This window comes from Protobothrops mucrosquamatus, unplaced genomic scaffold (genome assembly GCF_001527695.2).
Source record: "Protobothrops mucrosquamatus isolate PMUCROS unplaced genomic scaffold, P.Mucros_1.0 scaffold726, whole genome shotgun sequence".
NCBI lineage: Eukaryota > Metazoa > Chordata > Lepidosauria > Squamata > Viperidae > Protobothrops > Protobothrops mucrosquamatus.
The window spans coordinates 278,944-301,443 of NW_015387003.1; the positions used below are offsets into that span (position 1 = coordinate 278,944).

At 39.0% G+C, this 22,500-nt stretch overlaps 1 protein-coding gene across 1 annotated transcript; it reads left to right on the forward strand.

The window, feature by feature from the left end:
• The first annotated feature begins 11,033 nt into the window (after window positions 1–11,033).
• TLR2 (toll like receptor 2) lies at window positions 11,034–16,384 on the forward strand. The gene is made up of 2 exons (XM_015818356.1): window positions 11,034–11,114; window positions 13,578–16,384. Exon 2 carries the CDS (start codon window positions 13,584–13,586, stop codon window positions 15,909–15,911), a length of 2,328 nt encoding a protein of 775 aa, XP_015673842.1. The 5' UTR covers window positions 11,034–11,114; window positions 13,578–13,583; the 3' UTR covers window positions 15,912–16,384.
• Window positions 16,385–22,500: the final 6,116 nt, after the last annotated feature.

The following is a 22,500-nucleotide window of genomic DNA, read 5'->3' on the forward strand; positions in this document are numbered from 1 at the left end:
CTAAAATAAACATTAAAATACATACAAAATTTTTAATATACATCTTATGTTAATCAAAAGCTACATAGTAATTTTTCAATTCATANCCCCCTCCCCCCCCTGGACTTCCCAAAGCTAATCTAGGAAATAAACAAAAAAATATCCAAATCTATTCATAACTACTCCATATTACTACACACTAGTATAAACTTGCTCTGACTCTAAAATAAACATTAAAATACATACAAAATTTTTAATATACATCTTATGTTAATCAAAAGCTACATAGTAATTTTTCAATTCATATTTTCTCTGAATATAATCTATCCATCTTCTCCACATTGAGATAAATTTTTCCTGAGAATGATCCTTCAGGTACGCGGATATTTTTGCCATCTCTGCAAAATATGATACTTTCTGTCTCCAATCATCCATGGTTGGTAACATCTTTTTTTTCCAATTTTGAGCGACTAATGTCCTTGCTGCTGTTATACAATACAACATCAATTTCATTTCTTTTTGATCCAAACTGTCCATAATACCAGGATACTCTCTTAACATTTTAATTTATTACCCTCTGCTTAAGATTGGCATTTTCCTTTGTAATAGACTCATTTCTACTTTTTAAAAATAATTCCTAAATCAGAGCAGAAGATTTTTGATGGTTGACAACTAGTTAAGGGACAGTGTTGTTCATGAGTGTCTCATTGGAGACTCATCCATAAAACTGTCGGTCAATCCCTTTCACCCTTAATGAACAGTGATTTTTTTAAAACACATTTTATTGGTTTTCCAGTTTTACATTAAGTATTCGGGAAGCAGCGTGGTGACTGGGTAATCAGTGGTTCGATAACAAAGTCTTTGGTACATATCTCAGGTTACATCATCAGAAATTCCTTCTCTATTTCCCTTAACATTTGCTATATCTCATTTAGACTAGTAGATTTCTAATTATAACAAACTTAGTTAAAACATTTATCAATATATTTTTTGCTTATACATATCCATGTCCTGTTTTGAGTTTTACCTAATTTTTAATTTTTAATTACAATATTCCAATTTAACCTTTAATATCCATTGTGTTTGAGTTTCAGGTAATCCAAATTTCCTTTATTTCACTACATAGAAGTTATCATATCTAGAATATACATATTACTTACTGAAATATATTCTTATCTTATTTCATAAACATTTTCTATTTCTCATCCTAATACATCATCACTTACTAATAGAGTAATGAACAATGTTTTTTTTCCCCTATAAGGAAAGAGGTGTAAACATGTAAGAGAGTTTTTGATGTCACTGTCAGCATTTCTGCTAAAATTTCATGTCGGGCAAGTGCATTATTAAAGACTTCATCTAGATTTGCTATTGTTTAGGGGAAGTGAGAGTAAAGCATGCAGTATATTAGTAGTTCATATGACAACTCTTGCATTTATTGAATAAACAGGAAATGGGACAAGGATCATGTGGTTAGTTTGTGAATTGCTGGTTCATTTTAATGGGGGAATATAAGAAAGAAAGTTCTTATCAGTATTACAACGTAGTTACGACTCAGATCTTCACCTAACCAGTTCCTCTGTAACTTTGTGCTCCCAGGGATGACATCTGTACCTACCTTTTTGGCCCCCTGAAAGGTGAAGAAATAGATAGAATTTACTTTGATGTAAGTGCTGAAAACTTGCTTGTGCTTTAATTATTTTACCATATGACAAGTAAAAATGTGAGTTCACCTGCTAGATCAGTGATGGCAAACCTATGGCACGGGTGCCAGAGGTGGCACTCGGAGCCCTCTCTGTGGGCACACGTGCCGTTGCCCCAGCCTCGCCTCCGCCCACGACCCCCTCCTCACCAGCAGCCTCCCTGGAGAGTCGCCCCCCCGAGCATGGCCCACGTGGAGCAGTGCAGCCAAGGACATGGCAGCCAGGCAGCATGGACAAGACTCTGCCCTCACGCCCCATCCCGCACAGTTGATACTGCGGGGCGTGGGTAGAGGGCATGGCCGCCATGGTGTTGCTGGGCTGCCTGGGCAATCTGCAGCGGGCCCTGGAGGCGGTGAGTGGCCCTCGGGCAGGCAGAGGGGGGCAGAGGGGGGTGGGGGTGGGGCAGGGCAGGGAGTGGAGCATGGGTGGGGCCAGTTTTTGGGCACTCGGTCTCCAAAAGGTTCGCCATCACTGTGCTAGATGATCTGATGTGCTAGTGAGGTTTGCTAAAATGGGCAGAGTTACCTTGATTTTTTTTAAAAAAAGTTTTGCATTGTTAACTTCAGGCAAGAAGTGAGAAAGCTTTTTCCTTCCCTTCCCTTCTATTCCCATCCCTTCCTTTCCCTTTCCTTCTATTCCCTTCCCTTCCATTTGTCTGAAACTGAATTGGTAGCTTCTAAGAGTTCCCTATATAGACTGATTAGAATGGGCCATGGGTGTTGTTTGGAGGCAATCCACCATAATCTTAACCTAGGAAATCCTTAGAAAAGAATCTGCCGATAAGGTTTAAGTTGTTTCTATCCCAATCTGTAATAGTCAGAACTTTATTTTATTTGGAGTCATGGTGGTGCATTGGTTAGAATGCAGTATTACAGGCTAATTCTGCTGACTTCTGGCTGCCAGAAAATCAGCAATTCGATTCTCACGGCTCAAGGTTGACTCAGGTGGATAAAATGAGGACCCAGGTTGTTGGAGGTAAGATGCTGACTCTGTAAACTGCCTAGAGAGGGCTGTAAAGCACTGTGAAGCCGTTGCTATTTATATTCTGCCATTGTACTATACAACTCTGTCCCCCCCCTCCCCTGTAGGAGCATGGCAGAATCCAGGGAGAGAAGAGAGTGGAATCGGGAAACGAGAGAGAGGCAGGGAAGTATGAAATATGATAGATATGGGTTCTGACAGAACTGCTAGATTGGCAGGAGCTGGGGCAAGGATGGGAATTCACCCCGTCATGCTGTACTTATGGTCTTAAACTGCCTACTTTCTGGTAAACCACCCCAGCCTTTGGTTGACCAGCCTCCCCCCAAAAAAGAATAGTTATAATATTATCAAAGACTGTATTTCAGGGCTGTTGCTCACTCATCTGCCTTCTGTTCAGTGATTAAAATATATCAAGTTCATGTCACTTTTGACTGATTCGATGAGTTCCTGGTTTACATGAATTTAACTTAACTTTCAGTAGCGCTAAAGGAAAAAAAAACAGAACAAAAAGTATTTTTAAGTCACTTAGGGAGATTCCAGAGCAGACTCAGAAACTGAAACAGCAGGACTACTAGTGGTTTTTGGAAATGTAAATCGAAACAACAGATCTTTCAGAAAAATACTTTCATGCTTTCCAGACATGCCAACTACTTAGAAATTCCAACTAATGTTTTTAAAAAATGAATTGGCAGGAAAGTGTATAAACACCAGGCAGCAGTGGAAAAGCAGAATTTCCAGAACATGAACAAAAGATCATTTGTTTTCTAGATCCCAGAGGATATAGCAATGCAACTTCACTTTTTTGTAGTAGCCGAGTGTAATATTAAATCTAGGACCTGCAATTACTCTGAAATTGTTGAGCATTGTCCAAAATGAAGAAATCATTGGCTACTTTTCTAACAGGGAATGCATTTTGAAAGTGGATTATTGTTGCTATTGCTCCAAATCAAACCCTAATACTAACCATATAAGAATAAACAGAATTTTCAATAAAAAGCTGGAATTTTCAATAAAAGAACTATGGATGACAATAAAACAACAAACAACTTCTAATTGAATCAGACTTATGAGCCACCCATAATCAGCAGAGGATATCACTAAACACATTCTTCATCCAATCCATATTATACCTGATCCAGATGGATATGCAATCTTCAGTTTATATAAATTATTTTAATTTCAAAAGTTCACACATATGCCCTGGCAGTCATCGGATACCCTGCTGGTATAGTGAACTGGTCAAAAGAGGACATGGAGGCTACAGGTGTGAAGACCCAGAAGCTCTTCAAAATGTACAGAAGTTTCCACCCCAAGTCCAACCTACATACACTGTACACCAGCCAAAAAAAGGCTACTACACTAATTAGGACCCAAGGTGCAAACTATGCAAAATGGCCACTAGCTGGCATTGTGCAGGAACATTTGCAGAGTGTATGGGCTAGCTAGACTCTGCCAAGTCCCGATGGATGATCCCACAGAAAGTCATAAAGAATAACAGAGAATAATGGAGAAATGGAGATGGGCATCACCCCCTAGAGTCAGACATCACTGGGCAGGAGAAACCTGCCTATATTCCATAAAGCATAAACTCCCGGATTTTCTAATGCATGCTGCAAAACATGAGGAAATACAACCAAACGCTAGTAGTAGTGCATACTTATTGTTTATTTATTTATCAAATTGGTGCGCCAACCAACCAGCTCGCGGTGACTCTGGATGGTTCACACAAAAACAAGACAATTTCGTGTTAAAAAAATGGCAAGAATAACATAAGACAGGAACAAAACAATAGCCTGATGCAATGATTGACATTATTGCTGCTAATGATCAACCTGAAATAATATGATCTCACAAAATATTCTGGAAGATTACAAGAGTACAGAATAAGTAACCGATCAGAACGATAAGCATCTATTTTTAGAAGAACGTCCCTCGGGTTCGGATAAGTTCATTTTTCTATACTTATATGGGAAAAAAAAACTACTCTTATGTAAGATGTGACACAGTTTCTACAATGCAGTCCTTGCTACCTAGAAAGTTAAACTGCGTATTTTCAGCTGAGCCGATGCAGAAAGTAGAAGGCAATTATTATTATTTTGAAGGGATTTTATTGTGCTTATGATTTTAGTATGTTTAAGTTTGACATTAGCATTTATTTTACATATAGTAACCATTTTATATTGATACTTATAGTGTTATCATGTAATCATTGTTTTGTTATTTTGTAATCATTATTTTGTAGTTAATTGCTTGAGCAGATGCTTTATATATATATTGGAAAAGTAAGGGCTTCATGCTTTATTCAGGGCTTTTCAACCAGTGGTACGGGTACCACCTGTGGTACATTGGCACCTGGCAGGTGGTACGCGACCATCCTAGAAAAGTGGTAATGGGGGAATGAGCTGAACTGGTGGCAGCACCACACAAGCCTGAGCGAGAGATGGCTGGAGTTGCAGGGCTGTCAGGGCTCAACGGAAGCACCAGGATCAGCGCCAGGCTCCAGCTGGAGCTCGGTGCTGATCCTGGTGCTTCTGCTGAGCTCTGAAGAAGCACCAATCAGCTGGAAAGCAGCACTGATCCTGGCCATTCTGCTGACCCCAGAAGAAGCGCTGATCAGCTGGAATGTTGCAGCATCTCCAGGGTCTTGTGATTTACATTTAGATGCTTGGCAACTGATTCATATTTATGATGGTCACAGTGTCCCAGGATCATGTGAAGTGACCAAAACCTGCTGCAACCACCCAGCAGATGGGGGGAATAAAAACCAAACACCCCCCACCCCACCCTTGCTACCAATCCTCAACAGAAATGCTCACAACAATAAAAACCTCGGACAGGAGGAAGAGTGCGGCCAGGTGGGCAGGCAGGTGTCTTGCTCGGCTGTAGCTTGGGGGGGCACTTTTTTCAGCGCCATTGTAACTTCGAACAGTCACTAAGCGAACTGTTGTAAGTCGAGGACTACCTGTACTTTATCACTTTTTTCCTTTTTTTTTTGATCATCAAGTTTTTGACACCTTGCTAGGCGACTGGTGGTACTCGGATATTGCCATATCCTAAAAGTGGTACAATGGGTGAAAAGGTTGAAAAGCCCTGCTTTAGGTATAGGTGATTGCTTATATGAAAAGAGCACAGTAAGGGGAGGGGAGAAAGGAGCTACGGATGGAGCCTGGGTTGCTGTGCATGAGTCATCATCTAGGAATTATTTTTTTGTGCCCTCTTATGCCTAGTACCAAGACCTGATCTTTTTGTCCTGGAAAGGTATAAAAGGTGGAAGACATCTTTTCTGGTTGTTGCCTTCATCTCTCGACCAGCCACGAAGAGAGACGGGGGTCACCCAACTCTATTTTGATCAAAATAAAAGTTGCTTGCTTGCTGAAACCTCGACTCAGGAGTTTCTTTGGCTCTTTTAAATTCCTGAGTAATGCTGGGGCAGTTGTGAGGCTAAGTGGAAAACCTTACAATTTTTTAACCCTAGCTCGCCAGATTCGATGGGGGAGAAGCACCACAGTGCGCTCATTTGCAAGCAGCAGAATATTTTGAGTCAGCAAGGTCAGACTCCGTCAAAATAAGCATCATATTGCAAATGAACGCCTTTCTAGACAGGGTGAGGAAAAACAGCCCGCGAAATTGAACGCGAGGAATGAAGTGAAAATCTTTTAATATTATTTATTTTATTTTATTTTTTAAATTTATATCCCGCCCTTCTCCTTGCGGACTCAGGGCGGCTAACAACCGGATAAAAAATACAAATATCAGACTACAAATTTAAAAGTTAATTAAAAGGCAAATATTAATAATTGGTCTAATTAAAATTATAATTAAAACCCCCTCTAAAAATTTTCCCCTAGGCCAGTCCCGCAAGCTGGAATAACCATGTCTTAAGGGCGCGGCGGAAGGAAGGGAGATCAGGGATCACCCTGATCTCTGGAGGTAGTTCATTCCAGAGGGTGGGAGCTCCCACAGAGAAGGCCCTCCCCCTTGGGGTCGCCAGAGCTGGTCATAGGGTTGCCAGGTCTGCTTCCAAAAAATAGCGGACAAGCGGGAGGGGGGGTTTAAGTAGTAAAAAAAAAGTAGACTGTACAGCTTTAGATTACGTACCATTTCATCATAAAGCTTTTGAATAAAAAAAAATGTCCACTATTTTGTGAAAAAAAAAATAGTGAACATAATGTGAAAAAAAGTGGACTACTGTCCACTCAAATAGTGGACACCTGGCAACCCTAGAGCTGGAAGGGACCTTGGAGGAGCCGACTGTGCTGGTTGAAAAATGTAAAAAAAAACAAAACCGAGGCGTATTCTGAACTGGGAAAGCTGCGCAGTTCCTTTAAATCAGGGCTTACACCTTCTCTCCAAGGCAACTTCAGGCAGTTTGGGCAGAAAAACTTAAAAAGAGGCACAACTGCTAAGCCTAAGAAGCGGGGGGGGGACCGGCAGGGGGGCAGCGAGAGGTGTGGCTGTCGGGAAGGAAATATCGACATCTAAATCGGTCTTCGACGGAGGGGAAGCCACCGCCCACACGCCCCAAAGACTGCCGGAGGTGGCCTTCCGCTCGGGGACGCCGCGCTGGCTCGTTCGCAGCCGCTTCTGCTGAGGAGGCGAGTCCGACGTTGCGGAACCGTCGGAGAAGTTGCGTGAGGCAGCCGGGGGCTTTCGGAAGCTGGCCGAGTGAGTAATAACGCCGGAGGCGTGCCTTTGTTTCCGCGTTTCTTTTAATTCGTTTTTTTTTCTTTTCTTTAAAGATTAAACCTAAATTTAATGAAGCTACCTAGCAACCAACTCGGCGTAGAAAGGCGTTCCGTGTGAGTTGCGAATAAGCCTGCGTTTTTGTTTTATTTTTTATTTTATGTATTGCCCTCTGTGGGGTAACTGGAATTTTAACAGGTGCAGGAAGAAGAAGAAGAAGAAGAAGAAGAAGAAGAAGAAGAAGAAGAAGAAGAAGAAGAAGAAGAAGAAGAAGAGGAGGAGGAGGAGGAGGAGGAGGAGAAGAAGAAGAAAGCAAGAAGATGTGGAAGAAGAAGAAGAAGAAGAAGAAGAAGAAGAAGAAGAAGAAGAGGAGGAGGAGGAGGAGGAGGAGGAGGAGGAGGAGAAGAAGAAGGAAGAAGAAGAAGAAGAAGAAGAAGAAGAAGAAGAAGAAGAAGAAGAAGAAGAAGAAGAAGAAGAAGAAGAAGAAGAAGAAAGCAAGAAGATGTGGAAGAAGAAGAAAGCAAGAAGATGTGGAAGAAGAAGAAGAAGGAGGAGGAGGAGGAGGAGGAGGTGGTGGTGGTGATAATTTAGACCTGAACTGTCCTGTGATGATGTTTAAGTTATATATGTACTGATGATATGAGAGGCATCTAAGGTGACACGTATGAAGAAAAACATGCTAGGAAAATGTCATGTGCCTTTAAATATAATATCTCAAATGTTAAAGGTGAAATGGCGATATTATGCTTTGGGGCATATATGAATTGTGTAGAATCACTACTGCTCCCTTTTATATAGGGACGGGGCTTACAAAGATTTCATTTGATTCACCCATTAAGTGACGAAAGTCATATGTGGGCATGTATGCTCATACATGCTTTGCATTCGTGCAGTGCAGTATATTACATGTAATGCTTTTTGCTGGTAATTTTCATTTAAAGAGTGAACCAACTATGTTGACTAGACTAAGCCCCACCCTATCATTCGGTTATTATGAGTCCTCACATTTCTTGTGATGTGCAAGATGTGATGAATTCATATGCTTTTTTTTTTTGCCAGAAAAAAACACAATAACTTTGCTAATAAAAATATGCCACATCTCTCTCTCTCTTTGGCTGCTGTTCTCCTAATGTTTATGTGTGCATTGGCACAGTGTTTTTTTTCCTGGCTGCACTCATCGCTTAGCAGAGTTAGACTTAATCCTTCTATAAATAGTTTAGACTTTATTCTCAGTTTCTGAAAGAACATGTTAGTTTCAGTTTCTGTTGGTTTCCTGTCCCTGTGATTTGTCTGCATTTCAAGGTCCATTTTTCCTTTAATCTGTTGGACATCAGAGATATGATTGGTTGGGTGGGGAAATTCTCTGGAAAGGGAAAGGAATCTGTAGGCAGGAGACCATTTCAGAATCCTTCACTTGTGTTCTTTGGTGTCTAAACTTAAAGCAGATGTAGAACATGTAATCCTATGTAGTCTGCCCCAATTTGTCACAAATAAGAGATAATCATGTTGCCTGTGCATGCTTACTCCTACAAGAAATGAATGGGTAAAATGCACTATAGTTTGTCTTTGCAATGGGTATTAATCACTGAGAAATTGTGATAGCATTCCTAGAATATTCAAGGGAATCTAAAGAAGCAGAAGAAAGTGGCCTAGCCTATAATCAAGTAATCTAAATAAATAATGTAATCATGAAAGTGGTGAATTAAAATGGAGAAAAAAATATATTTTTTAGGATGAGCTCATTATAAAGATTGCAATCACATCATCATTTTAAGTCAGTGATGGCGAACCTTTTAGAGACCGAGTGTCCAGACTGCAACCCAATTGGGTGGGTGTGGCCCATTGGGTGGGCGTGGCTGCGGTGGTAACAGCAGACTGGGTGGGACTAAAAAGTTCAATCAATCAATTCCAACTTTGCATCCATCTTTTTTTTCCCAGCGAGAAATCGAAATTGACTGATTGAACCTTTTTTTTTTGTTGTACACGGCGGCGGAAACCTAAAGCGAAAATGTTTTATAAAACCCAGCTGAAGGCCTAGGACTGGGGTGACGGCGTGTGTGCCCACAGAGAGGGCTTTGAGTGCCGCCTCTGGCACCCATGCCATAGGTTCACCACCACTGTTTTAGGTCCTCCCCATTCTGTAATTTATTATAATCTGTAATTTCACTCTTCCATGGCAGTCACACTGCTCATTGTTTTGTATTTTAATTTGCTTGAAATCTGGGCACATTAGTTATGGCAAGAAATGATAATCTGTTTCTTCTTTGATACAAAGGTCAAATTGACCTGAATGTGTTAGTTTTCACAATTGTTTCCTTTCTCAGGACAGAATTAAATGTGAATAACAGTAACAAATTTGGAAAATAAACTCTGTGTGCTTTGTTCAAACATTTTGTGGAGTAGTTCTATTTAACTCTGGCTAGCCATGGCATAGATATTGTTTGAAAAGTTACCGAGGTGAATATACCAAGTATGCATTTTTAAGATCAGTTTTATTAGTTAATTTATTAAAACATTTCCTACAGGTGGACTTTTGTTACAGATGTCTAGATGAATATAACATATATCTATGATATATTCAGATTTGGGTGTGCACTTGTTCTTCTGTACTGCTAAGCAGAAGTTTATGTGTTTGATTTACCAAGAGCTGATTCAGCATGATCAGTGGTAAGGGATGCTGATAGTTACAATTTAACAACTTTTATAGGGCTATGAATTCCACAATCTTGCTAATATCCACTCATTTGTGACTGCATCCCATTGAATTTGTGGGAATGACTTCTTTTTAAAACTATTGTATCGTGCCTCTACATTGAAATATATAGGTTCACATAGCAAATCTGTAATCTAGACATTAGGGAGTGCCGAATACACTAAAACCTATGATTTCCAAGTTGCTAGAAAAAGTTCTAGCTATTCTCAAAATGCTGTTGCAGTGTGCCTGTTCATAATATAAATCTCTTGGGTTGTTTAGCTAAAACATCTGAAATTAATAAGCAACTTGATTTAAAATGGGCATGGCAAAACAACCAACCAACTAACTGTGTGGCCTTCCCTTTTACTCAGCCAAGGGAGAATCATGGGATTGTACTTAAATAAACGGAACGCCTCATTTATTTATTTATTTATTTTCATAGATTTATATGCCGCCCTTCTCCCTATAGGACTCAGGGCGGCTTACAGCATATTAAAACACTTAAAACATCATCCCTCCATAAAAACCTGTTAAAAACCAAATATTTTTGTTTCGCTGTATAATTAATTAAAATTAAATTAAGAATTGTCCCTGTTTAAAAATTTCTCCCTAGGCCAGACCCGCTTGTTGAAAAAGCCATGTCTTGAGGGCGCGGCGAAAAGGTAGGAGATCCGGAATCGTCCGGATCTCGGGGGGTAGTTCGTTCCAGAGGGTAGTTCGTTCCATGAGAGTAACCCCATGAATGCTAAGGTATTATCAGCCAAATACTTGGGAACACATCTATGACAGATCTCACAGCAGTTGTAAAAAGGAATAAAGGAATAATTCCAAGAAGAGAAGGAGCATGGTGAGCATCAGAGCAAATGTTCTGGAAATGTAACTTGTTCTGATTAAATGTACTTTTTCTCTGATTTTTCTACTTCTAGGTCAATTGGTGTATGGCATGCAGAGGAGACATCCTTCGTAAAAGGTTCAGATATAAAAGCGTTAAAAAGAAAATGTAAATGTGATATGTCAATCTTTGTCCACAACTGATCTGGATAAAGACCATCAGGATCAAGGAAACTAATCAGGTGCAACAAAATTCCTTTCTTGGGTTCCTTTTGTCCTTTTGCTATGCTTCTCTTTTATTTTCTCATGTGCTCCAGTGTTTAAAGCCAGATATGTAAACTCTGGTTTTCAAGGGACTGGGATTAGGAACCAAAAAAAGAAAATAGCTCTTAGTATAGTTCCTGAAGCTTTGGATTCTCAGATATGGATTTAGCTCTGATTTGAACTGAATAACATAAATGTGCCCATGTTGAATCCACAGCTTTCATAATGGGGTATAAACTATACTGCTCACAAAAATAAAGGGAACGCAAACCCCTTCAGTTCCATGGTAAAATGTTCCCTTTATTTTTGTGAGCAGTATATATTTTATATATATTTGGGTATAAATTATATTTTGTGGTCAGTATATAGTCTAGCTCAGTGGTTTTCAGCCTTTTCTTCACCATGGACCCCCCTTTAAAAATCTTTTGTGGCTGTGTACCATGGTCAGGAACCACCAAGACTTAAGATTTAACATATTAGCCTACTAACATGCATCAAGCTTTTTTGGACCCGCTGTGATGACATTGCAGCCCCCTGGGGGGGGGCATAGATCACAGGTAGAGAACCACTGGTCTAGCTGAATGCATAAGAAATAATGTCCAACTGCCATTAAAGCTACTTCTAGCTCTCTGTGTGATATTTGTAAATATTGACTGCTTTTTATTTTTTTAACCAAATTACTTAAAATTACCAAATGTATTATGTATTATAACATTCTAATCACATTGAATTTTGTTTAATCTTTTAGATAATCATGCTTTTTCCAATTTGGAGTCTTTGTTTTATCTCGGTTGCTGGAGCTAAAAGTCTTTCTGCTGAAAAGATCACTCCGTTTTGTGATGTGGCTCATTGCAATTTTCATAGGAAGAGTCTGCACACAATTCCACTGGGTCTATCAAATGGTGTCTTGGGACTGGACCTGACCTCTAATAGCATTGTGCATATTGGAGATGTTGACCTAAAGTTTGCAGTCAATCTTAGAACACTTTTGCTTCAATCTAATTCAATTCATACAATTGACGACCATGCCTTTGACTTCCTTGGAAAGCTGGAGCATTTGGATTTATCATGGAATAACCTGACCTACTTGTCACCGTCTTGGTTCAGAAATCTTACTTCTTTACAGACTTTAAACATAAAGGGGAATTCCTACTTGAAACTCGGCAAATTTCCATTATTTTCTGGCTTACAAAAGCTAAGATATCTATACTTGGGAAACGATAAATTCTCTACTTTACAGACAAAAGATTTTGAAGGAATTTCAGTTCTTGAAGAACTGGAAATTGAAGGACAGAGTCTTCAGCAATATTCACCAGGAACTCTACAATCTCTTGAGCGCATAAATCACATTATTTTGAATGTAACTGTCAACTCCAGATTGCGTCAGATTTTAAATGATGTTAAAAACTCTGTGGTGTTTCTTGAACTGAGAAATATACACCGTAACCTCTCACCCCTTATCCGTTATTTCAGAGAGATTCCAATGATTGCTCAAAAGCTTGNTTTAACATCAGATTCATTTCTTTAGCATCCAAATCTCCCATGATACCTAATAGAAATAACTGCGGTGTAAACTTTATCTTTTTCTTAAAAATATTTTGAATATTCCACCAAACCTTGATCCAAAATGCTTTTATTTCCCTACACGTCCACCAAATATGAAAATAAGTTGCATCTAAACTTCCACATCTCCAACATTTGGTTTTCAGTCTTTTCTTCACCATGGACCCCCCTTTAAAAATCTTTTCTGGCTATGTACCATGGTCAGGAACCACCAAGAGTTAAGATTTAACATATTAGCCTACTAACATGCATCAAGCTTTTTTGGACCCGCTGTGATGACATTGCAGCCCCCTGGGGGGGGCATAGATCACAGGTAGAGAACCACTTGTCTAGCTCAGTGGTTCTCAACCTGTGGGTCGGGACCCCATTTGGGGTCGATCGACCATTTCATGGGGGTCACCAAGCAAGGCTGTCCGCCATTTTTTGTCCGCCATTTTTTTTGTCCACCATTTTTTCCCCCTTTTCCGGCGGGTGCCTTACCTCCCTTGGGCTGGGCCAGCTGGTGGTAGGCCTGCTCCGTCTCTGCCGCTTGCCAGCTACGCCTCGGCCGGCGCAGGGGGCGGAACCACGCATGCGCGGCGCTCCCGGGCAGGGAAAGTCCTCGACTTATGACCGGTTGGGTAGTCCTCGACTTACGACCAGTTTAGTCCTTGACTTACGACCGGTTGGGGTCGCGGCATTAAAAAGGTTGAGAACCACTGGTCTAGCTGAATGCATAAGAAATAATGTCCAACTGCCATTAAAGCTACTTCTAGCTCTCTGTGTGATATTTGTAAATATTGACTGCTTTTTATTTTTTTAACCAAATTTCTTAAAATTACCAAATGTATTATGTATTATAACATTCTAATCACATTGAATTTTGTTTAACCTTTTAGATAATCATGATTTTTCCAATTTGGAGTCTTTGTTTTATCTCGATTGCTGGAGCTAAAAGTCTTTCTGCTGAAAAGATCACTCCATTTTGTGATGTTGCTCATTGCAATTTTCATAGGAAGAGTCTGCACACAATTCCACTGGGTCTATCAAATGCTGTTTTGGGACTGGACCTGACCTTTAATAGCATTGTGCATATTGGAGATGTTGACCTAAAGTTTGCAGTCAATCTTAGAACACTTTTGCTTCAATCTAATTCAATTCATACAATTGACGACCATGCCTTTGACTTCCTTGGAAAGCTGGAGCATTTGGATTTATCATGGAATAACCTGACCTACTTGTCACCGTCTTGGTTCAGAAATCTTACTTCTTTACAGACTTTAAACATAAAGGGGAATTCCTACTTGAAACTCGGCAAATTTCCATTATTTTCTGGCTTACAAAAGCTAAGATATCTATACTTGGGAAACGATAAATTCTCTACTTTACAGACAAAAGATTTTGAAGGAATTTCAGTTCTTGAAGAACTGGAAATTGAAGGACAGAGTCTTCAACAATATTCACCAGGAACTCTACAATCTCTTGAGCGCATAAATCACATTATTTTGAATGTAACTGTCAACTCCAGATTGCGTCAGATTTTAAATGATGTTAAAAACTCTGTGGTGTTTCTTGAACTGAGAAATATACACCGTAACCTCTCACCCCTTATCCGTTATTTCAGAGAGATTCCAATGATTGCTCAAAAGCTTGGATTTAGAGATAGTGAATTTTTAGAAAATGAAGTTTTTCCCTTAATGGAAGCATTATCTGATATGAGCCAGCTACAAGAGTTAGAAATTATAGATAGCACTTTACAAGGCACTGGGCATTTCTATACTAGTCGGCGTGTTTCCAGTAATGGACTTATAATAACAATTCGGAATTTAAAAATAGATTCATTTTACTTATTTTCAGATCTTTCATCCATGTGGTATCTTGTAGAGAATATTACCAAACTGTCCATTGAAAATACAAAAGTTTTTCTAGTGCCTTGCGATTTTGCAAAAACATTCCTTTCATTACAGTATCTTGATTTCAATACAAATTTGTTACAGGATATGTCTTTGGATCATTCATTGTGTCCAGGCAGTTGGCCTAAACTGCAGACTCTCAATGTTAGTCAGAATTCTTTGACCCATATTGATAGAACAGCTAGAAGTGTGGCTCATTTAGTCAGTCTTACTAACCTAGATATCAGTCAGAATAACTTGGAACAAATGCCAGAATCGTGTCTTTGGCCAAGAAGCTTGAAATATTTAAACATCTCTGGCTGTAAAGTAGAGAAACTGACAGGTTGCATCCCTGACTCTTTAGAAATTCTGGATGCAAGCAACAATTTCCTCTATGATTTTAAGGTGAGCCTGCCTCATCTTCAGGAACTTTACCTTAAAAATAATAGATTAAAAGTTCTGCCAGATGCTGCCTTCATCCCTCATGTAAATGTTTTGACTATTAGGGAAAACAATGTATTCATGTTCTCTGAGCAGGAACTGGAGACGTTTAGAGAACTGAAGATGCTGGATGCCCGTTATAACAGCTTTCAGTGCAAGTGTGAATTTGTTTCCTTTGTACAGTCTTATCCAAGAAGAGATAATATCTTTATTGGTTGGCCTGAAAATTACATCTGTGATTCTCCAGATTATGTAAAAGGGCAGCAAATCGGAGTTGCCCAGCTACAACTGACTGACTGTCATTTCACTTCTTTTGTGTCCATCCTTTGTATTCTGATCATCCTGATCATCTTGGTGGCAGCCTTTCTTTGCTACAAGTTTCATGTCATCTGGTATATCCGCATGACCTTAGCCTGGCTTAAAGCAAAACGCAAGCCTCAAAGGACCCATGACCAGGCAGTCTGCTATGATGCGTTCATTTCCTACAGTGAACAAGACTCTGAATGGGTGGAAAATGTTATGGTCCAGATGTTGGAGCAAGCAAACCCTCCATTTAAACTGTGTCTTCATAAAAGAGATTTTATGCCTGGCAAATGGATTGTAGACAATATTATTGACTCCATTGAGAAGAGCTCTAAAACCCTTTTTGTGCTTTCGGATAATTTTGTACGGAGTGAGTGGTGCAAGTATGAATTGGATTTTTCTCACTTCCGTTTCTTTGATGAGAATAATGACACAGCCATTTTGGTCCTCCTGGAACCTATTCCAACAAAAACAATTCCGGAAAGGTTTTGCAAACTCCGAAAATTAATGAATACCAAAACTTATCTTGAATGGCCAAGTGATAAAGATCAACAGCAGTTATTTTGGTTTAATTTGAAAATGGCAATAAAAGCTTAGCTGAGAAGTTGGTATAATAGGCCATTTCCATTAATTTTAGCAGCACCTCTGGTGTGAATAATTTGTTATGGTTCAGGATATTCAGTCAGGCCAGTCCATTACCAGGAAGCAAGTAGGCTTCAGAAGTTTGATTCCTTGAACCCCAGACATTCATCATGTAGTTTGACTGCTTTTCTCTCAGCAGAAATATCGGGAACATGCAACACTAGCTCTGTCCAAATTTTGCACATGTATCTCAACTCTTCAGATATTTATGAGAAAGAAGAAATCAGCAGGGGAGTGTGGAGCAGCTAATGTGCTGGAAGATACAGTTCTAGCAGAGTCTTGAGAACCAATTGAGAAAGATTGAAAGAATTGATAGATAACATTTATGGATTGCATTAAGCCACTTTTTGCTTAACTACGCCATATTTAACAAGATTTTATCTGAATTCATGCATCATGCTAAGCTGTAAATCTTGATTTACAAATAATAATAATGATAAACTTGGAAGGGACCTCGGAAGTCATCTAGTCCAACTTCCTGCTCAGGCAGGAAACCCTATACCATTTCGGACAAATGACTGTCCAGTCTCTTCTTAAAAACTTCCAGTGTTGGAGCATTCACCGCTTCTGGAGGCAAGTTGTTTCACTGGTTAATTGTTCTAACTGTCAGGAAGTTTCTCCTTAGTTCTAGGTTGCTTCTCTCTTTGGTTAGTTTCCACCCGTTGCTTCTTGTCCTGCCTTCAGGCGCTTTGGAGAATAGCCTGACTCCCAGTAAGCCAAACCCAAGGAAACTGCATTATGTTTAGTGTGATGTGTCCACTGAGTTAACTTAGGTGTGACAAGCAAATGAGGCCAGCAGGGGAACTAACACAGATAGTTTTCAGTCATGATTAATTATAAAAAATAGCATCTGTTACATTCAGTGTTGAACAAGAGCATATACTATATGATCGTTTTTTGTTTAAATATTAAACAATAAGTATAAATATACTGTAACTTAAGTCCTTTTAGAGCTTTTCTATTTTATTTTTATTTTTTTTAGGATTTGGTTGTTGCTAAGAGCAAACAACCACTTGCTGGCACATAATCAATCAGTCAATTGCTAGATAGCATTTTATTGGTTTTTATTATCTTTCGAAAACTCCCTGGAGCCATTAGAGATAGGCAGCATAAATATCAGTTAAATACATAAAACAAATAAGTTGTTTAGTTGAACGTATTCTAAGATGATCCATAAGCTAGACTTCATGTCGTCTTCACTATCTGAGAAAATGTTCAGCACATTTGCATTAAGCTTCATTTATTTTTCGAAGGGCAAAAAGGCATTTCCTGGAATTATTTTAGTTTACTGATTGTAACATATGAAAAATGTATGTTCTGATAAAATTTTGTACTTACTGATTTAAATAAATATTTGGTACTTCTATATTTTAGCTATTCCTTTGGATCATCAAGAGATAGGATCCATAACACTGTTAAGCTAAAACACAGGGCTGTATCTAGTTTCCATTGGAGTCAGCCATTCAGTGCTTTCCACAGCCAACTTCTGCAGAAATAAAAATCTTTTAAAAATGACTTCTGTGGGAGTTAATTAAACTAAAATTAAATATGCCTTCTGGTGTTGTCCATTTATGGTAATTGTGTCTTAGAAGTGTGCAAATTCTCTTGATTTCAATAGGAGTGGAGTGCATTTAATTCCATGGAATTGTGCCCATAGTTAATTCTGACAAGGGCAAAACATTTTGGCAATGCTAAGAATCATATAGAAAAGCTGACAAGACATTTATTTCAATGTAGGATATTTTCAACATCTGTTTATTGAATTGTGATTGTCGACGTTTTTAATCTTTGGTGGTCTGACCACCACTACCCAAACCCTTGCAGAGAAAGGGGGAAAAAATTAAAACTGCTTAGGATTACCTGCAACCTGGCATGTAGATTTCAAAAGAAAAAACTATAAAGGAAGCCACAGAAAGGCGGAGGGTTCTTGATTTGGCAGGAGATGCTGCTGGAGTGAGAGGCGACTGGATGAGGCATGGATTTGAGGAGGCACGGCTGGGAGAGGCAGAAGGCAGACAATCCACGGCCAGGGTGAAGAACTAGGAAGGAGCCTTAGGGAGCTGAGGCCAAAGAATAACCTGCAGAAAAGAATAGCATGCACACCCTGCCTCCCCCCCCCCAAAAGCCAACAACAGTGCAACTTGAGTCCAGATACTAGTGGGGAAAACTCCTTGTCATTTAGATGTTGGCGATCTTAGCAAAAGAATATTGAGAGGAGAGACTGTTAACACACCTAAGCCTGTAGATAAGTTAAGTGTGGGAGGAGAGAAAAAAATTAACAGAAAAGCCTTTTTATACTGTTGGCTGGGGATGCTAGAAATAGAAAGCTGCATATCTTAATGTTGACCAGTTGAGAAACACTGCTATAATGAAAGTAATAGAAATGTCAGTCATTTAAATTCAATTCTACATATTAAGTTATATTTATGCTTGGTCACTATACACACACACACATATCATAAAGTCTTGTAAATGTACTGTGTACTACAGGTAGTTCTTAAAACTACCTGTAGTACACAGTTCATTTAGTGACCAAAGTTACAACAGCGCTGAAAAAAGCTACTTACGACCATTTTTCACACGCCTGTTGCCGCATCCCCATGGTCATGTGATCAAAATTCAGACATTTGGAAACATTCATATTTATGACTGCATATCCTGGGGTCATGTGATCCCCTTTTACGACCTCTGACAAGCAAAATCAATGGGGAAGTCAGATTCATTTAACAACCATGTTACTAACTTAACAACTGCAGTGATTCACTTAACTGTGACAAGAAAGGTCATAAAATGGGGCAAAAACTCATTTAACAAATGTCTCATTTAGCAACAGAAATTATTGTAAGTGGAGGGCTACCTATACATTTGCACTGTAATAAACCAGTCTTCATTCTGCGCTGAGGTGTGTCTGGCTTCATTCACGTACATGCTCACCATCTTGACAATACTTAAAAGATTCCAAGGAGGTTTATTGGTTTTAATAAGCTCAATAGCAACAGTTTTAATAACTTCTTTGTTGCATGTAAAATAGACAGAAAACTTTTTCCCTTAAGTATAAGTCCTAGTTGGGCCTACTTTAAATAGCAAAAAAAGATTGGACAAGTTCTTTGTTTATATTTAAAGGTCATTTGTTCAAAACAAACGTGTTAGTTTGAATTAGTGTTATAACGTATTAAAGCCACCTGCTGCTTTTATTGGGAAGCCTAATGTATAGATTATTGCTATATTCCACTTTTATTCTTTCATTGCTTTTAATCTGCCTGAAAGAAAATAGCAAGGTGATACAAATTTGTATAACTAATGCTAATCAGTGCGTCTTTATGAGAAAAATACAAAGTATAAAGTTTACATCTGCTATAACAATAAAAGCAACAATTTATAGCTACAAAGTATCTTGTAGATATTTTTTTTTGTCTTTAATTAATTCAATAAACCATTTTCACTGCATTTACAAACCTATATAAAAGTTGTTTTTGTAAATGTGTTGCGAACTATTTTTATAGTAGCTATACCATTGCACTCTAGACAGCAATTAATGAGGGTGAAGGTTCGTTCTCCAAGCTTGTGGGTTGGTTTCTGAACAGGCTAGGTAACTTCTTCAGTGGTGTTTAGGCAATAAATCCTTCAGTGGCTGCCCCATGCTTCATGGTGACGACTCAGGATCAAGGACGAACATGAGAACACCTGACAGACGAGTGTAGGTGGAGCTCATTTCAAGCCAGAGTCAAGCAAATGCTTGGGATGAAAGTTGGTAGTAATAGACAAAGAGGGAGTGTGAAGATATTGAGTCTACAGGCAGGGTGAGATGTGCAAAGTGAGAAAACAGGAATGGAATTACCAGGGAGAAAGTGTGAGATGTTCAACAATGAGTTTGCTAAGAACGAAGAAAAGGACCTGAATAGCAATAGCACTTAGACTTATATACCACTTCATCATGCTTTCTGAGCAGTTTACAGAGTCAGCCTATGGCCCCCAACAATCTGGATTCTCATTTTACTGACTTCGGAAGGATGGGTCAACTTTGAGCCAGTGAGGATCGAACCACTGCCGTCAGCAGAATTAGCCTGCAATACTGCATTCTAACCACTGCACCACCACGGCTCTAAAACAAGGTCAAATTGTCTATGAAAAGAGGACATAACAAAACCTGGTCAGAAGCAAGCAACTAATGCTATGCTATTTACATTCATAAAGAAGAATCTAATTGCATACATCATTGACGGCTGTAAGCCTGCTGTTAAATATTCAGTAATGAAAGTGATGTTAAGTGTTTCAGTATTATACAATGCTCCAGAGTGTTTTCTGAGGAGCTTTGGTAATTAGATCTGAAGAAAAAGCAGTGGTTTTTCAAAAATATAAAGTTTTGGTGAAGTGTAGCTGAATAGGTACAACATTTTTATAACATGCCTGCTTTTGCCATCCACGTTCTATTTTTTTCCTAGAAAGGTCATGTTTACGTGGAATCTGCCTGTATATCACCCATGTGTGGTTTTATTTATGGCCAGTAAATAATTTCATCTCTTCTTACCATTCACCCCCCCCCTTAAAATCTTCCTCTCCTTACTTCTTTCTCAGAACTATGTTCCATGCAAAGTGAGCTGTGATCCATGAATGCTTATGCTATAAGCAAATTTTTAAAGAAAGCTGCCCTACTGAAAGTTTATCTTTTTTTTCCTTTTAAATAACAATTCATGTTCCTGTTTATAGACCACCCAAAGACATTTTCTTTCCTGAACAAAGAATATTGTGGTCATCATCTTCATTTCAAAAAATTAGAAAATCAACTGGACTCACAATTGAACTTCTTATAAGGGACAATGGTCTAGGACAAGAGGCAAGAATGGGCAAGCCATAGGGCAGGGGTAAGCAACCTTGGCTCTTTTATGACACGTGGACTTCAACTCCCAGAATTCCTGAGCCAGCCATGCTGAGGGGAAAGGGAGAGATTTCCAAGCTGAGCCATGCTGGCTCAGGAATTCTGGGAGTTGAAGTCCACGAGTCATAAAAGAGCCAAGGTTGCCTACCCCTGCCATAGGGGATGTGAGGTCACAGCTTCCATTGGAGACTCCCAAAGCACCCTTAAATTGTAGGGTTTGAAAACCATCAGCAACATTATCAATCTTTAGTATCATGATTAGCTTCTTAAGCACTTATAAACTGAGGAGCTCTAAACTGGTTGAATGTCAATTTCAGTTGTGTGATCCTAATATTGCATAGGGATGTAGACAAGATACACTGAATTTGCTGTCCCTATACTTTAATAATGAGATAATAAACATTAACTGAAAAGCTAAGATAGAAACTGGAAAAGGCCTTAAAATAATATTATGCAGACTTCCTCTATTAGTATGAATTTTGACTCCTGGAATCCTGACAATAGATGGAAAATTCTGAGAGCCAAAAGCTGACAGTCACAGAGCTTCCAGGTCAGGAAGAGCAGATGGAGTAGCTCTGAGTTGGTAACTTAAAAAAAACAGAGGGGAAGGAGGAGGGCCACTGGGATTGCAGTAGAACAAAAAACAGTAGAAAGGATGTTTAGTTTATGGCGTTACCTGTTTTCATAACTGTTATCCTTGCTCACTAACTTTAAATGGAAGATACGGTTTGCTGGATTTCAATTCCAATGGTTTAGAAGTATATAACTTCTAATAAGCTAACAATTTATACCAGAATTTGAAACAAGAGTAGTTTCAATTCTTTCATTCTATTTTAGTGAAATTGGCTGAGCACTCAATTTCTTTTAACCAAAAGGAGAACTTTAGGACTTTGACTACCCCCTACTGGATCATTTGTGAGATACAAATGGCATCTTAAAAATGAATTTGTTTTATTACAAGATACACTTTTATCAAACTCTAGAGACTCTTGAAAATCAACACATTTGTTAGTCTCTAAAACAATGTTTCTCAACCTTGGAACGAAGATGTGTGCTATCAACTCCCAATTTCTCAGCATCCACACCTCTTCATGTTGTTAAGATTGAAATACACTGTTCTGAATACCTGCTGGCTGGGCAGATCTGGGAGTTGAAATCCACACATCTTCACATTTTTAAGGTCAAGAAATAGTGCTCTTAAGGATCACAAGACTCTTTGCCTTGCCCCCTACAACAAAGAGCACTGTTCTCCCCTTTGAATATCTATGAGATGCTGCTCTAATAGGCAGCTTAGCTGCTATATAGATAGAAAATATTGTTGGGTTACTTGTGTTTTACTATGACTCTTTTAACATTTAAAAAAAACATTCCTGTTGCTTACAAGAACGAAAAAAAGAACAGGGTTTTTACTTCAGTTGTGCATACTGCCCACCACGTGCTTTCTGCATGGTCCCAGAGATGTACTAGAGAGGGCTAATGGGTAAATGTTTAAATATTTGTATTGGGACAGCTTTCAAGGGATATTTCATGCCAACGTTCTTATGGAGAGCTGGGATTTCCTGCACTACAGCCCTGGAACCCATCAAGGAATATAATTTGAGTATCTATCTTTCATTGCTTATAGAAATGAGCTGAAGTTGCTTTGATTTTCTAAGAGTTGGAATCCCG